We start from the raw sequence: 17,947 nt of genomic DNA, 5'->3' as shown, positions 1-17,947 counted from the left end.
CCTGTCAGTCCCCCTCAGAATTTTACATGTTTCAATGAGATCCCCTCTTATTCTTCTAAACTCCGGAGCGTATAGGCCCATACTGCTCAATCCCTCCTCATAGGACAATCCCCCTATCCCGGGAATCAATCTGGTGAACCTGCATTGCACTCTCTCTAAGGCAAGTATATCCTTCCTCAGATAAGGAGACCAAAACTGTGCACAGTACTGCAGGTGTGGTCTCACCAAGGCCTTGTACAGTTGTAGCAAGACTTCCTTACTCTTGTACTCCAACCCCCTGGCAATAAAGGCCAACATGCCTTTCTGATTGCTTGCCGTACCTGCATGCCAGCGCTCTGTGTTTCCTGTACAAGGACACCTAAATCTCTCTGAACACCAACATTTATTAGTTTTTCACCATTTAAAAAATATTCAGTTTTTCTATTCTTCCTACCAAAGTGAACAACCTCACATTTCCCCACATTATACTCCATCTGCCACCTTATTGCCCACTCACTTGACCTGTCCATAATCCCTTTGCAGGCTCTTTGCATCCTTCTCACAGCGTACTTTCCCACCTGGCTTTGTATCGTCAGCAAACGTGGATACATTGTACTTGATCCCGTCATCCAAGTCTTTAATATAGATTGTAAATAGCTGAGGCCAAAGCAAAGCTAAGACCAAAGCTGACCGATCCTTGCAGTACCCCACTAGTTACAGCCTGCCAACTGGAACATGTCCCGTGTATCCCGACTCTCTGTCCGTTAACCAATCCTCTATCCGTGCTAATATATTACCCCCAGCTCCGTGAGCTCTCAATTAGCATTTTATGTGGCACATCAAATGCGTTTTGGAAATCCTGCAACATTACAGCCACTGGTTCCCCTTCATCCACCCTGCTGCTGACATCCTCAAAAAGCTTAATAAATGTATTAAAGACGATTTCCCTCCCACAAGACCATGTTGAGTGCAGACTGAGAGCCTGATTTTCTCAGTGCCCTGTTACACTTGTGTAGTAATGGATTGCAGCATTTCCCCCAAGGACTGATGTCAGACTAACTGGCCCCGAGTTGCCCGTTTTCTCTCTCCCTCCTTCCCTGACCGTGGAGGAGAGGCAGGCAGCCAGAGTGAGCCAGCCCCTGGGCCTGTCACCGCGGGGGGGACAAAGCCGGGCTCAGCCTGTGGGCTGTGATTGGGGCCTGAGGCCTACAGCGGGTGTGGGTGAAGCTCCCCGGCCCACCCCCTCCGCCGCCCCCACAATCTCCTCCCGCCTCCCCGAAGGGTCTGACCCACTCGAGCTCGGGGCAAACGCCGGAGCCGCAGGTTGTTGTTCGGGGCCTGAGGCCTACCCCGGGTGTTTAGAAAGCCTCCCCGCCGGTTCCGGGTGCTCCCCTGCGCCGCTGCCACTTCCTCCTCTTCCCCGCTCCGGAACCTTCTCCCCGCCTCCGGCCGTTGGGCAGCGCGCGCACTCGAGCGGCACGTGACCCGGGCCCACGGACTGATTGACGGGAGCTTCCGAACAATGGGGAGCGAGATCGCAGGAACAGTGGGCGGGCGGCCGAGGGTGACGCGGGCTGGAACGTATTGACGTCATGAAAAGTGCAGACGACATTATATCAATGCAACTTGGTTCTCCTGAGTGAGGGAGGCTGGGGGTCAAGGTTGATTTGATTCTGTGCTGACCCTTGACCTCCCTTGCTCCCCAGTGCAGACCAGGAGAGGTTGCACATTCCAGCTGCTCACTGTGGGGGCTGTCATTCGGATCCCAGCCTGGGCTGCAGTTGGGGAGACTGCAGTTAACCTCAGTGTCCTGGGCTCCTGCTACTGATCACTGTCCACTCACCCCAGCAGCAAAGGCCAAGTCTGCGAAGGGGGCGTTGTTTTGGACTGTGATGCCCCCAAGGTTGAATAGGCTGCCAACAATCACTGCATACACTCACACATTGGCCCTTTGGATGGGGGCTAGGAGTGTGGGAAATTGCGCTCCGCTTCCATTGAGGAGTGGTAAGGCCAATGCTGCGGCGGGAGCAGGACTTCCACGCTGGGGGCTAAAATTCCCAGCCCCAGAAGGCTGCCGCCCCCAAGATGGGAGCCTGTGTGGGGAGGCAGAGGGAAGTGGAGGGGAGACGGGGGCGGGGGATGGAGGGGAGAGTGGTGGAGGTGGGGGGGCGGAGAAACCCAGGGCGGGGGATGGGAGGGGCCACATTGCAGCGGAGGTCTGGGGGGGGCGAAGTGTGTTGGAGGGGCGGGCCTGGGGGCTCTGTGCCTCGGTGCGGGGAGTGTTCAGAGTGGGGTGGACGGGTTGACTGCGCAGATGGCGGTTGGTGGATGTGGTGTGGTTGGCATCGGGGGGGTGTGGCTCCGGGGTGGGCGGGGCTGGGGGCTCGACATCCGAGGGTGTTCGGCATTTGGGAAGGATTCTGACGGGAAGGGGCAGGTTGTGTGCGGGGGGAGTGTTCCCGGTGTTGGGTGGGTCCGGAGCTGGGGTGGGGGGGCGGGGGGACGTTCTTGAGATGGGGGGTGGGTTGTTTGGGACTGGGATGGGGAGAGACTTCTTCACTCGGGTTGGCCTGTGGGTTTCCCTGCCACGGAGAGTTGTTGATGCCGGTTCATTGGATGTGTTCGGGAGGGAGTTGGATGTGGTCCTTGCGGTTGGGGGGGTCGGCGGGTGTGGAGCGGGCGTGGGGGGGGGGTGGTGCTGCGGTGGGTGATCAGCCATGATCTTGTTGAATGGCGGTGCAGCCTCGAAGGGCCGAATGGCCTACTCCTGCACCTATTTTCTATGTTTCTATGTTTCTACCAGTGATTGTGGAACTCCTCACTGTAGAGGAATAGGAGGATATGTTGATAGGGTGGGAGGAGGTTCGTGTGGAGTTTAAACCACGACATGGACCAGTTGGGCTGAATGGCCTGTTTCTATGCTGCACATTCTATATAATACCATGAAAGGTCAAATCAAGGGAATCAGCAAAAACAAAAACAAAAACTTGTATTTATATCATGCCTTTAATGTGTAAAACGTCCTGAAGAATTTCACAGAGGATTATAAGACAAAAACATAACACCAAGCCACATAAGCAGATATCAGGACAGGTGACCAAAAGCTTGATCAAAGACATAGATTTTCAGGAGCAGATTAAAGGAGGAATGAGAGGTGGAGAGGTTTTAGAGATTGGGGTCGAGGCAACAGAAGGTTGAGCGATTACCATCAGGGATGCTCAAAAAGGCAGAATTAGAGGCGAGCAGATATCTCAGCGGTTGTGGGGCTGGGGGAGATTACAGAGATAGGGAGGGGCGAGGCCAGGGAGGGATCTGAAAATAAGCATGAACATTTTGAAATCGAGGTGTTGCTTAACCAGGAAGAATGTAGGTCGACGATGTTTCCCCAGCATTCTAGGCACACTGGCCTTCCCTCGTTCACCTGGACCTTGCTGGCTGCGATATTTCATCCTGCGACCTCGCTTCCACTTGCTTCTGCAAAAAAAAAACAAAAGGAAAAATAGCACCGCTCTGTGAGAGGTCTTCCCTCCACAGCTCAAACTTAGGTTATATGGATTACATTTCCCTTCCTGAATGCTTGAGCAGCAACTCCTATCTATTTAGATAGTCAATTTTATTTTCACACAAACCTATGTCCAGCCTTTGTGATTGAACAATACAAAAGGTATCTGCAATGTGTTTGCTGCAAGTTCTTTATCTTCCCTCTCGAGCAATCTGTCGTGGAAGATAACACATGATTCCAAATCATTCATTCCAGGCATTTTTTTCAAAAAGTCTTACATTCAATTTTGTCACCATGCTGTGGTATTCAAGATCCATTACTGCAGATAAGAAGTTGAACATAACTGGAGTTCTTCTTTTTGTTCCAGCAAAGATCAAGGTCGTTTACACCTTGAAGTTATTGCCATAGTAAAGGACCCTCTCGGTAACTTTGCACCATCATCATCATCATAGACACTCCGTCGAAATGAAGATGACTTGATTCTATGCCGAAAAGGGATGAGTTCACAGGTTTTTCAATGAAGGACCTAATATTCTGGATCCCAAACTACATCCTGAAGGGTGGAAGATGCCTGTGCATGGATTTTTTTAATGTGTGGTTGCACACCAGCCACCCCTACTATTCCAACTGCTCGCCCCAACCCCACCTCCACACCCTCACCCCAAGCCCCCTCACCCCAACCCCCCTCGCCCCAAACCCCTCACCCCAACCCCCTCACCCCAACCCCTCCTTCACTCCCTGACCCCAACCTCTCCTTCACCCCCTCACCCCAACCCCTCCTTCACTCCCTCACTCCAACCCCCCTCACCCCAACCACCCTCATCCCAATCCCTCCTTCACTCCCTCACCCCAACCCCCCTCACCCCAACCCCTCCTTCACTCCCTCACCCCAACCCCCCTCACCCCAACCCCTCCTTCACCCCTTCGCCCCAACCCCCCTCACCCCAACCCCTCCTTCACTCCCTCACCCCAACCCCCCTCGCCCCAACCCCCTCACCCCAACCCCTCCTTCACTCCCTCACCCCAACCCCCCTCACCCCAACCCCTCCTTTAATCCCTCACCCCAACTCCCCTTCACCCCAACTCCCCCCCTTCACCCCCTCACCCCAACCTCTCCTTCACCACCTCACCCCAACCTTCACCCGCTCACCCCAACCCCCCTCACTCCAACCCCCCTCACCCCAACCCCTCCTTCACCCCCTCGCCCCAACCCCGCTCACCCCAACTCCCCTCACTCCTACTCTGCAACCCCCCTCACCCCAAGCCCCCTCACATCAAACCCTCCTTCACCCCAACCCCTATTTCACACATACAATTTCATTTTGCCCATCACATCGACCAATGATCCACACTGGAGGTAAATATCAGGAGCTTCTGTGTGATGGTGAGGTGATCACTGGACAATAAAGCTCAGAGACTGGTGGGGGGCTCCTCATTATCCTCGGTGTGATTTAATCCCCTTTCCCACTGAATACTGCGGACAGACATGGTCACCTTGGTAACGGAATGGTCAGTGTGACATCACTTTCTAAACAAGACCACACAAGGTAATGGGTTATCAATAAATAGTAAAGGTATTAAACAGTCTGCAATTACATTGGAAATAAAATGCTGGAAAATAATTGGTGAAGATAATTTATCTCTGGAATTGACTAGCAAACATTAAAAATTATGTGCTCTGTATACACAAACACTATATATAAAGAAAAAAAATATGCTATATATATATATATATATATATATATACATATGCTATGATATATATAGATTTTGAGTGCTCATTTCAGTTGTTCTGTGTAACCTGATGCAATCAACATTCTATGATCTTTAGCCCATCCGGTGGTGCTTGGTGGATCAGGATATAAAGAGACCGCGCGCTGTTCCTCCTCCCACTGCCTGGGGGAATGGGGCAGATATTTTCAGGGACAGGGACTCCCCTTTCTCTGCCTCATTATAGTTAAAGGGACAGTCCAGTTTATCTTGGGTTGTCAGAGGACTTCACTAACACAGCTCCCATCAACAGTCGCTCCTTTCTGTACTGTGCAGTGATTGTAAAGCTGTCTATTTCAGTGACTTGAGCCTTTCTAAAATGTCTCACTGTGTTTGATGATCCACTTGCATAATTTGGAAAGATTTCAGAATTGTGCAGTGTGACGAAGGTGTTGGTTAAAGGCGGAGTCAAATTTGTTTCAAAATATTCTGTTCCAACCCTCCCCCAACCCCCCAAATTTTAGAACACTGCAATACTGACTGGGAAGTTCCCAAGTTTGATTCATGATCTGGGCTGTGAGTTGACCTCAGCCAAGGCAGCAGTTCAGGGATTATAATTGTCCTCAGTACCACTGGGCTAAATATGAGTAAAAATCAGTCAGTGTCCTACTGTTCATACCGATCCAGTGACCTCAACTGGGAAGTGTGTGGATGTCATTTGAGGACAGGATTTGAGGCTGTGATGCCTACCACATTGGAAATCCTGCTGGCACCCATCGAGTCGACTGACAGTGAGGCAGTAGAGGTTAACTAATGTCTGTGGAATTGCACACAACCATATTCAGCATTTTCTGGAGATAATAAATCTCAGATGATGAAAGGAATGTTTAATTTAGACAGTGAGGATGGAGGGAGAGTGTCCAGAATAAGGAATTTACAGCTTAGGAGGGACAGGAGGGGACAGAATGTTGTGTAGAATCTAGAATTGTCTGTTCTGAATTTCTATCCTGTATTTAAAGTAACAATATTTGTAAGCACCATTTATTTGCAGGGTATTAGAAGGGGAGGATCTGCAGCTGGGAAACTCAAACCAAACATTGCGTCAAGATTTGACAGATTCCCGGATTAATCAAGATCACCTTATCATCAGCTTTTGTAAAAACACCAATCACAGTGGGGAGAAACAGGACACATGTTGTGTGTATGGATGCACCTTCAACCAATCGTTCAGCCTGTGAGACTCGTGTACCCACCTGACTCAACACTGTAAATGTGGGGACAGTGGGAATGGATTCTGTTGCACGTGGAAAGTGATTCAGTTGCTCATCTCACCAATAGACAGTTGAGGAATTAGATAACAGACTTTCTCCTGTGAATATAGAGCTGGTTTTTTGGGCCGTAATGTGTTTACTTATTCATCTTGTTGACTCTAAATCTTTGCCAATTATTTGATGTGATTGATTTACATGTACGTATTTTTAAAAATATGTTTGCTGAGTGTATTCAAATACAAATTGAAACCAGGTTTGCAGGCGTGATGCTCCATTCACACATCGAACGTGAGAGAGATGCTGTGGGGCACACGCTAAGTCCAGTACCTGAAGGTGATTAACAGACTGGGTTTTATGTTTAGTGATCCTGGGCATGTTACCAACACCTTCCCTGGATACCAAGGCTAGGAGAGGCACTCTGGAAGGTATGGGAAACTGGGACTTGCCCCTGAGAGTAACCGAAGGTATAAGAACTGAAATAATCCAGAGTTAGAGAGGAGATACGGCACAAAATGGAGCAGTCAGTAACAGGATGTCAATTCGTCTCTTATTTTGGAGTCATCAAATATCGACACACTCTGTTATTTGAAATATCAAAATATTAAACTCCAGCCCAGTTATAGGGGTTATTAACATCAGCAGAAACAATCCCCAACTGACAGAATGAACATGATTCAGTTAGGATGTGATTAACAGCAGCAGTAACAGTAGAAACCAACCCCTGCAGCCACTTGTGAACTTGGTGGTGTCTCAGCAGGTCGGATAAATGAGTGAATCCCTTCCCACACTCAGAGCAGGTGAACAGCCTCTCCCCAGTGTGACCGAAATGATGCATTGCCAGCTTACAAGGTTGGGTTCAGTTCTGCCCCCACTGTGTGCAGAGTGAGAATAAACTAAATGAGCTGCTGATTTTCTCTGCTGGCCCAATAGGGTGAGCCCATGTTGGTCCAATAGGGTGAGCCCATGCTGGCCCAATAGGATGAGCCCGGGCTGGCCCAATAGGGTGAGCAAGGGCTGGCCCAATAGGGTAATGTAATGACCAGAACTGTGTGAGTACTCCAGCTGTGTCCTAACTAGTGTTTTACACACTTCTAGCATAACCTCCAGAGGGAGATGGGAGTCTGGAACTTACTGCCTGAAAGAATAGTAGAGGCAGAAACCCTCATCGCATTTACAAAAGTACTTGGATATGCACTGGAAGTGCGTTAACCTACAGGGCTACGGACCAAGAGCTGGAAAGTGGGATTAGGCTGGATAGCTCTTTTTCGGCCGCACAGACATGATGGGCCGAATGGCCTCATTCTGTGTCATAAACTGCAATGATTCCATGTCACCAATTCTCTCCTGTCTGAAAAAAATAACCCCACAGTCACTGACACCAATCCTCTCCTGTCTGATATAAACCAACCCCACAGTCACTGACACCAATCCCTTCCTGTCTGATATAAACCAACCTCACAGTCACTGACACCAATCCCCTCCTGTCTGATATAAACCAACCCCACAGTCACTGACACCAATCCCCTCCTGTCTGATGTAAACCAACCCCACAGTCACTGACACCAATCCCCTCCTGTCTGATATAAACCCACCCCAGTCACTGACACCAATCCCATCCTGTCTGATATAATGTTGTGAAAGACAGTGGAAGGCCAGAAGATTGGGAATTTTTTAGAAAGCAGCAAAGGACGACAAAAAAATGATAAAGACAGAAAAGATAGCATAAGAACAAACTAGCAAGAAATATAAAAACAGACAGTAAGAGCATCGACAGGTATATAAAAAGGAAATGAGTAGCTAAAGTAAACATTGGTCCCTTAGAGGATGAGACTGAAGAATTAATAACGGGAAACACGGAAATGGCAGAGATTTTGAACAAATATTTTGTATTCTTCTTCACGGTAGAGGACACTAAAAATATCCCATAATCAAGGAGCTATTGCGGTGGTGAGGGTGGGGTGAGGGGGGACTTAAAACAGTCACTATCACTAGAGATAAAGTACTCAGCAAACAAATGGGACTAAAGGTGGACAAATCCCCTGGACCTGATGGCATGCATCCTAAGGTCTTAAAAGAAGTGGCTGCAGAGATAGTGGATGTACTGGTTGTAATCTACCAAAATTACCTGAATTCTGGAGAGGTCCCAGCAGACTGGAAAACTGCAAATGTAAGACCCGTATTCAAGTAAGGAGGGAGGCAGAGATCAGGAAACCATAGACCAGTTAGCCTACCATCGGTCATTGGGAAAATACTGGAATCCATCATTAAGGAATTAGTAGCAGGACATTTAGAAAATCATGTTGCAGTCAAGCAGAGTCAGCATGGTTTTATGAAAGGGAAATCATGGTTAATAAATTTGCTGGAGTTGCTTGGCGATGTAATGAGCAGAGTGCATAAAGGAATACCAGTTGAAGTTGTATATTTGCATTTCCAGAAAGCATTCGATAAGGTGCCACACAAAAGGTTACTGCACAAGCTAAGAGCTCACGGGATTGGGGGTAATATATCAGAATGGATAGAGGATTGGCTAAGTAACAGAAAACAGAGAGTCGGTATAAATGGGTCGTTTTCTGGTTGGCAAATTGTAACTAGTGATGTGCTGCAGGGATCAGTGCTGGGACCTCAACTATTTACAATTTATATTAATGACTTGGATGAAGGGACCAAGTGTAACACAGTCAAATTTGCTGATGATACAAAGATAGGTGGGAAACCAAGTTGTGAGGAAGATGCAAATAATCTAGAAAGGGATATGGATAGGATAATGAGGTACCAACGATATAGGTAAAAAAATGGGATGAGGTCCAACAAGCTAAATTTAGGGAGCTAGGAGTTAAATTAAAAAATAGGACCTCAAAGGTAGTAATCTCAGGATTGCTACCAGTGCCACGTGCTAGTCAGAGTAGAAATAGCAGGATAGTTAAGATGAATAAGTTTCTTGAGGAATGGTGCAAGAGGGAGGGATTTAAATTCCTGGGACATTGGAACCGGTTCTGGGGGAGGTGGGACCAATACAACCGGTCTGCACCTGGGCAGGACCGGAACTGATGTCCGAGGGGGAGTGTTTGCTAGTGCTGTTGGGGTGGGTTTAAACTAATACAGCAGGGAGATGGGAACCTATGCAGGGAGACAAAGGGAAGTAAAATGGGGGCAGAAGCAAAAGGTAGAAAGTAGATAGGGAAAAGTGGAGGGCAGAGAAATCAAAGGCAAAAATCAAAAAGGGCCACATTACAACATAATTCTAAAAGCACAAAGAGTGTTAAAAAAACAAGCCTGAAGACTGTGTCTCAATGTGAGGAGCATTCATAATAAGGTGCAGATAGCTGTTAACGGATATGATGTAATTGGGATTACGGAGACATGGCTCCAGGGTGACCAAGGCTGGTAACTCAACATCGAGGGGTATTCAATATTCAGGAAGGATAGACAGAAAGGAAAAGGAGGTGGGGTAGTGTTGCTGGTTAAAGAGGAGATTAACGCAATAGTAAGAAGGATATTAGCTTGGATGATGTGGAATCTGTATCGGTAGAGGTGCAGAACATCAAAGGGCAGAAAACGCGAGTGGGTCTTGTGTACAGACCACCAAACAGTAGTTGGGAGGTTGGGTATGGCATCAAACAGGAAATTAGGGATGCGTGCAATAAAGGTACAGCAGTTATCATGAGTGATTTTAATCTACATATAGATTGGGCTAACCAAACTGGTAGCAATACAGTGGAGGAGGATTGCCTGGAGTGTATAAGGGATGGTTTTCTCGACCAATATGTCAAGGATCCAACTGGAGAGCTGGCCATCCTAGACTGGGTGTTGTGTAATGAGAGAGGATCAATTAGCAATCTTGTTGTGCGAGGCCCCTTGGGGAAGAGTGACATTAATATGGTAGAATTCTTCATTAGAATGGACAGTGACACAGTTAATTCAAAGACTAGTGTCCTGAACTTTCAGAAAGGTACCTTCGATGGTATGAGACATGAATTGGCTAGGATAGACTGGTGAATGATACTTAAAAGGTTGACGGTGGATAGGCAATGGCGGACATTTAAAGATCACATGGATGAACTTCAACAATTGTATACTTGTCTGGTGTAAAAATAAAACGGGAAAGGTGGCTCAACCGTGGCTAACAAAGGAAATTAGGGATAGTGTTAAATCCAAAGAAGAGGCATATAAATTAGACAGAAAAAGCAGCATACCGGAGGACTGGGAGAAATTTAGAACTCAGTAGAGGAGGACAAAGGGTTTTATTAGGAGGTGGGAAAATCATCATCATAGGCAATCCCTCGAAACGAGGATGACTTGCTTCCATGCCAAAAAAGGATGAGTTCATAGGTGTTTCAATAAAGGACCTAATATTCCAGGTCCCGAACTACATCCTGAAGGGAGGAAGATGCCTGTGCATGGATTTTTTTAATGTGTGGTGGCTGTTGCACAGAAGCCACCACACGGGCTTGACAGAGCTAGGTCTTGGTCCAGTGGCAAGGATTAACCAGGACGACTGAAGACCAGCTCTGTTGCATGGATCTAGTGCACACACATATTGCAGTGTGGGCTGGCCCGTGCTGCCCCTGGGCCCCTGGCCCCGAACTCACACCTCTCCTGGGCCCCAATCACGTCCCTCCACAGTCTCTCGCCGCTCCTTCGCCCCAACCTCACCGCTCCTGCTGCACCGACCCACGGTCCAATCATCAACCTGGACCTTGATGACGTCACTCTTTGCTGCCTTTGCAGCTCGCGCTGCTCCCTGAAGCTGCATGCCTCCACGCTGTTCCCTGGGCCACACGCTGCTCCTTTTATGGCCCCGACCTGCCATAACATATCCCGATCTTCCAATATAACACGGACAGGATATCCTGTCATTTATCACATTGCTGTTTGTGGGAGCTTGCTGTGTTCAAATTGGCTGCTGCGTTTTCCACATTACAACAGTGACTACACTCCAAAAGTACTTCATTGGCTGTTTTGAGACGTTTGGTGGACATGAAAGGCGCTATATCAATACAAGTCTTTCTTTCCTAATACAAAAGCAAAATACTGCAGATGCTGAAATCTGAAATAATAACAAACTGCTGGAAATCTCAGCAGTTCAGGCAACATCTGAGAGAAGGAATAGAGTATGAGAGGAAGCTTGCAGGATACATAAAAACTGACTGCAAAAGCTTCTATAGATATGTGAAGAGAAAAAGATTAGTGAAAACAAACATAGGTTGCTTCTAGTCAGAATCAGGTGAATTTATAATGGGGAACAAAGAAATGGCAGACCAATTGAACAAATACTTTGGTCTATCTTCACTAAGGAAGACACAAATAACCTTTCAAAAATATTAGGGGCCCGAGGGTCTAGCGAGAAGGGGGAACTGAAGGAAATCCTGATTAGTCAGGACATTTTGTGATGGAAATTGGTGGGATTGAAGGCCGATAAATCCCCAGGGCCTGATAGTCTGCATCTCAGAGTACTTAAGGAAATGGCTCTCGAAATAGTGGATGCATTGGTGGTCATTTTCCATCATTCTATCGACTCTGAATCAGTTCCTATGGATTTAAGGGTAGCGAGTGTAATAACACTTTTTTTACAAGGGAGAGAGAAAACAGGGAATTATAGATCGGTTAGCCTGACATCAGTAGTGGGGAAAATGTTGGAATCAATTATTAAAGATGTAATAGCAGCGCATTTGGAAAGCAGTGACAGGATCGGTCCAAGTCAGCATGGATTTATGAAAGGGTTGTCAAGGGAGAACCAGTAGATGTGGTGTATTTGGACTTTCAAAAAGCTTTTGACAAGGTCCCACAAAAGAGATTAGTGTGCAAAATTAAAGCACATGGTATTGGGGGTAATGTATTAACGTGGTTGGCAGACAGGAAGCAAAGAGTAGGCATAAATGGGTCCTTTTCAGAATGGCAGATAGTGACTAGTGAGGTACCGCAAGGTTCAGTGCTGGGACCTCAGCTATTTACAATATACATTAATGATTTAGATGAAGGAATTGAATGTAATCTCTCCAAGTTTGCAGATGACACTAAGCTGGGTGGCAGTGTGAGCTGTGAGGAGGATGCTAAGAGGTTGTAGGGTGGCTTGGACAGGTTGCATGAGTGGGCAAATGCATGGCAGATGCAGTATGATGTAGATAAATGTGAGGTTATCCACTTTGGTGGCAAAAACATGAAGGCAGAATATTATCTGTGGTGACAGATTAGGAAAAGGGGAGGTGCATCGAGACCTGGGTGTCATGGTACATCAGTCATTGAAAGTTGGCATGCAGGTACAGCAGGCAGTGAAGAAGGCAAATGGCATGTTGGCCTTCATAGCGAGAGGATTTGAGTATAGCAGTGAGGTCTTACTGCAGTTCTACAGGGCCTTGGTGAGGCCACACCTTGAATATTGTGTAGTTTTGGTCTCCTAGTCTGAGTATGGACATTCTTGCTATTGAGGGAGTGCAGCGAAGGTTCACCAGACTGATTCCTGGGATGGCAGGACTGACATATGAAGAAAGACTGGATCGACTAGGCTTATATTCACTGGAATTTAGAAGAATGAGAGGGGATCTCATGAAAACATATAAAATTCTGACGGGATTTGACAGGTTAGATGCAGGAAGAATGTTCCGGATGTTCAGGAAGTCCAGAACCAGGAGTCACAATCTAAGGATAAGGGGTAAGCCAATTAAGACTGAGATGAGAAGAAACTTCTTCACTAAGAGAATTGTGAACCTGTGGAATTCTCTACCACAGAAAGTTGTTGAGGCCAGTTCGTTAGATATATTCAACAGGGGATTAGATGTGGCACTTACAGCTAAAGGGATCAAGGGGTATGGGGAGAAAGCATTGAATGGTGGTGCAGGCTCGAAGGGCTGAATGGCCTACTCCTGCACCTATTTTCTATGTTTCTGTGAGCGAGCAAAAATCTGGCAGTTGGACTATAACGTGGTAAAATGTCAGGTTATCCCCTTTGGTAGAAAAAAGATAAAACAAAATGATTATTTAAATGAGGACTATTGCAAAATGCTGTGGTACAGAGGGATCTGGAGGTTCTTGTACCTGAAACTCAAAAAGTTAGTATGGAAGTACAGCAAGTAATCAGGAAGGCAAATGGAATGCTGGCCTTTATTGCAAGGGGGGTGGAGTATGAAAGTAGGGGAGGGGCAACATTTAGGGACACGGATTCCCCACCAATTCCCATTCCCCTTCTTTCTGGTGGATAATGGAGGGGCCACTGTGTGTAATGTGCAAGTCAATAAGAATTGTCAGCAAGCTCTTTCTACTTGGACATTTTATTCAGTAGAAACTTTCACACACTATTGCAGATTTTTACCAAAAATCAATTTAGGATTAAAGTAAAAGTTCATAATTTTATTGCAAACTAACTTTCTGTTGAGAGTTGCTGAATTAAGGGGAAATATAACCCACAGCGTTTCATAAATGGACACTGTAGCCCCAAGAACACAATCAGCAATATATCCAGAATATTAAAGTCCAGCCCAGTTATAGGGTTATTAACGTCAGCAGAAACAAACCCCAACTGTCAGAATGAACATGGTTCAGTCGGGATGTGATTAACAGCAGCAATAACAGCAGATTCCAACCCCTGCAGTCACTTGTGAACTCGCATGTGTATCAGCAGGGTGGATGACCGAATGAATCCCTTCCCACACTCAGAGCAGGTGAACGGCCTCTCCCCAGTGTGAACTCGCTGGTGTTTCAGCAAGTCAGATGACTGAGTGAATCCCTTCCCACACTCAGAGCAGGTGAACGGCCTCTCCCCAGAGTGAACTCGCTGATGTTTCAGCAGTTGGGATGAACAAGTGAATCGCTTCCCACACTCAGAGCAGGTGAACGGCCTCTCCCCAGTGTGAACTCGCTGGTGATTTACAAGGTTGTGTGACACATTGAATCCTTTCCCACACTCAGGGCAGGTGAACGGTCTCTCCCCAGTGTGAAGTCGCTGGTGTGTCAGTAGGTTGGATGATGTAGTGAATCCCTTCCCACACTTTGAGCAGGTGAATGGCCTCTCCCCAGTGTGAACTCGCTGGTGTGTCAGCAGGTTGGATGATCGAGTGAATCCCTTCCCACACTCAGGGCAGGTGAACGGTCTCTCCCCAGTGTGAACTCGCTGGTGTGTCAGCAGGTGGGATGACTGAGTAAATCTCTTCCCACACTCAGAGCAGGTGAATGGCCTCTCTCCAGTGTGAACTCGCTGGTGTATCCGCAGGATGGATGAACATGTGAATCCCTTCCCACACTCAGAGCAGGTGAACGGTCTCTCATCGGTGTGAGCTCGCCGGTGAGCTACAAGTTGGGATGACCCAGTGAATCCCTTCCCACACTCTGAGCAGGTGAACGGCCTCTCCCCAGTGTGACTGCGTCGATGAATTTCCAGCTCCGACGGTGATCTGAATACCTTCCCACAGTCACCACATTCCCACGGTTTCTCCGAGGTGCGCATATCCTTGTGACTCTCCATGGTTGGACGATGGGTTGAAGCCTCGCCCACGCACACAACACGTTTACAGTTTCTCCGCACTGTGAATGGTGCGATGATTTTTCAGGCTGTGTAACTGGTTAAAGCTCTTTCCACAGGCAGTGCACTGGAACACTCACTCAGGTGTGTGTGTCTCGGTGCTTTTCCAGTCACACTGATGTTTGAAATCTTTTCCCACAGGCAGAACAGACAAACATTTCTCCTTCCACTTTCAAAGGCCGATGATATTCAGGTCCTGATGAATGGAGTGACCGTGTCAGATCTTGATGTGATGTGATGTTTGGTTTGTGTTTCCTGTCTGAAAATCTCCCCTTCTAATATTCTGTAAAAGGAGATAACAAAACTCATCGCTGTCAGTACAAGACAGAAATTCAGGATAGACACATCTAGTTTCCATGGAATATTCTTTCCTCTCTTGTTCTTCCAAAGCTGTAAATCCCTGTCCCACACATTGTCCCCCTTGTTGTGCTGAAATCCAAACCTATCTCACATTTCTAGACCGTTTCTCCTCCACTCCCATTTTTCACCACCAATTCTGGCTGGGTTCAGGTCTACACTCACTGGTTCCCATCCCTCTCCACCCCTGAAGGTGCTGACTCTGTCTGGGTTCAGTTCTACCCTCACTGGTTCCCCTCCCTCTCCACCCCTGAAGGTGCTGACTATGGCTGGACCCAGTTCCACATTCACTGGTTTCCCTCCCTCTCATCCCCTAAAAGTGCTGACTCTAGCTTTGAGGAACAGGGTGAATAAAGGGAAACCAGTGGATGTGGTGTATTTGGACTTACAGAAGATATTTGACAAGGTGCCACATAAAAGGTTACCGCACAAGATAAAAGTTCACGGGGTTGGGGGGTAATATATTCGCATGTATGGAGGATTGGTTAAGTAAAACAAAACAGAGATTCGGGATAAATTCTCGGGTTGGCAATCAGTAACTAGTGGGGTGCTGCAGGAATCAGTGTTGGGACCCCAACTATTTACAATCTAGATGAACGAATTGGATGAAGGGACTGAGTGTAATGTAGCCAAGATGGGAGGAAATGCAATGTGCGAGGAGGACACAAAAAACCTGAAAAAAGACATAGACAGGCTAAGTGAGTGGGCAAAAATTTGGCAGATGGAGTATAATGTTGGAAAGTGTGAGGTTATGCAGTTTGGTAGAAAAAAATTTGAAGAGCATGTTATTATTTAAATGGAGAAAAATGTGCAGTACAACGGGACCTGGGGAGTCCTGCTGCATGAAACATTAGTATGCAGGTACAGCAAGTGAACAGGAAGGCCAATGGAATCTTGACCTTTATTGCAAAGGGGATGGAGTATAAAAACATTGAAGTATTGCTACAGTTATACGGGGTATTGGTGAGGCCACACCTGGAATACTGAGTACAGTTTTGGTTTCCATATCTAAGAAAGGATATGCTTGCTTTGGAGGCAGTTCAGAGAAGGTTCACAAGGTTGATTCCGGAGATGAGGGGGTTAACTTATGAGGAAAGGTTCAGAAGGTTGGGCCTCTACTCATTGGAATTCAGACGAATGAGAGGAGATCTTATTGAAACGTATAAGATTATGAGGGGGCTTGACAAGGTGGATGCAGAGAGAATGTTTCAACTGATAGGGGAGACTAGAACTAGAGGGCATAATCTTAGAATAAGAGGCCGCCCATTTAAAACTGAGATGAGGAGAAATTTCTTCCCTCAAAGGGATGTAAATCTGTGCAATTTGCTGCCTCAGAGAGCTGTGGAAGCTGGGTAATTGAATAAATTTAAGACAGAGATAGACAATTTCTTAACTGATAAGGGAATAAGGGGTTAGGGGGAGCAGACAGAGAAGTGGACCTGAGTCCATGATCGGCTCAACCATGATCGTATTAAATAGTGGAGCAGACTCGAGGGGCCATATGGCCTACTCCTGCTATTATTTCTTATATTCTTATGCTGACTCTGTCTGGGTTCAGTTCTGCACTCACTGGTTCCCCTCCTCCCCTCCCCTGATGGTGCTGACTCTGGCTGGGTTCAGTTCTACACTCACTGGTTCCCCAGCCTCTGCTTCCTTGATGGTGCGGACACTGGCTGGGTTCAGTTCTTCAATCACACTTTCCCATCCTCTGCTCCCTAAAGGTGCTGACTGTGGCTGGATTCAGTTCTGCACTCACTGGTTCCCCTCCCCTGATGGTGCTGACTCTGGCTGGGTTTAATTCTACAATAACTGGTTTCCTCTCCCTCTCCTCCTCTGAAGTGCTGGCTAACTTAGATCTGGTCCTGTGTAATGAGATAGGATTAATAAACAATCTCCGAATAAAGGAGCACCTTGGAATGAGTGATCATAGCATGGTTGAATTTCAAATTGATATGGAGAGCGAGAAATTTGGATTTCAAACCAGCGTTCTAAGCTTAAATGATGGAGACTACATAGGTATGAGGGCAGATTGGGCAAAGGTGGACTGGGAAAATAGATTAAAGTGTAGGACGGTTAAATTGTAGGGCCAAATTACAGCAAAATTCTAAAGGGGCAAAGTGTGTTCAAAAGACAAGCCTGAAGGCTCTGTGCCTCACGCGACGAGTATTCGGAATAAGGTGGACGAATTAACTGTGCAGATAGCTGTTAATGGATATGATGTAATTGACATCACGGAGACATGGCTCTCGGGTGACCAAGGCTGGGAACTCAACATCCAGGGGTATTCAACATTCAGGAAGGATAGATAGAATGGAAAAGGAGGTGGGGTGGCGTTGCTGGTTAAAGAGAAAATTAACGCAATAGTAAGGAAGGACATTAGCTTGGATGATGTGGAATTAGTATGGATGGAGCTACGGAATACCAAAGGGCAGAAAACGTCAGTGGGAGTTATGTAAAGAACACCAAACAGTAGTAGTGAGGTTGGGGACAGCATCAAACAAGAAATTAGGGATGCGTGCAATAAAGGTACAGCAATTATCATGAGCGATTTTAATCTACATATTGATTGGGCTAACCAAACTGGTTGCAATGCGGTGGAGGAGGATTTCCTGGAGT

The 17,947-nt window shown here is 47.0% G+C and overlaps 2 protein-coding genes and 1 pseudogene across 4 annotated transcripts in view; 1 reads left to right on the top strand and 2 right to left on the bottom strand.

Moving 5' to 3' along the window:
* LOC139254097 (zinc finger protein 229-like) overlaps positions 1-1,401 on the bottom strand; it is a 72,900-nt pseudogene extending 71,499 nt beyond the window's left edge.
* LOC139254094 (zinc finger protein 432-like) overlaps positions 1-17,947 on the top strand; it is a 157,446-nt gene that overhangs the window by 94,313 nt on the left and 45,186 nt on the right. Inside the window, exon 3 of one of the 2 annotated variants that reach the window (XR_011591996.1) lies at positions 6,243-6,292. The exons of the other annotated variant lie outside the window; for it this stretch is intronic. The gene's annotated coding sequence lies outside the window, so the exon portion shown is untranslated. Of the gene's footprint in view, positions 1-6,242; positions 6,293-17,947 lie in introns of those variants that run through there. 2 annotated transcript variants of the gene reach the window in all.
* The window catches only part of LOC139254096 (zinc finger protein 229-like), a 97,547-nt gene continuing 82,780 nt past the window's right edge, over positions 3,181-17,947 (bottom strand). The window contains exon 2 of one of the 2 annotated variants that reach the window (XR_011591998.1): positions 3,181-3,453. Coding sequence is in view for 1 of the 2 variants with exons in the window: in XM_070873644.1 (XP_070729745.1) it covers positions 14,048-14,813 (766 nt within the window). In the remaining variant the exon portion in view is untranslated. Of the gene's footprint in view, positions 3,454-13,753; positions 14,814-17,947 lie in introns of those variants that run through there. The other variant, XM_070873644.1, reaches the window with a different exon arrangement.

The sequence above is a fragment of the Pristiophorus japonicus genome, unplaced genomic scaffold (assembly GCF_044704955.1).
Source record: "Pristiophorus japonicus isolate sPriJap1 unplaced genomic scaffold, sPriJap1.hap1 HAP1_SCAFFOLD_534, whole genome shotgun sequence".
NCBI classification, from domain to species: Eukaryota; Metazoa; Chordata; class Chondrichthyes; family Pristiophoridae; genus Pristiophorus; species Pristiophorus japonicus.
This window is presented reverse-complemented; position numbering and strand designations above follow the sequence as displayed.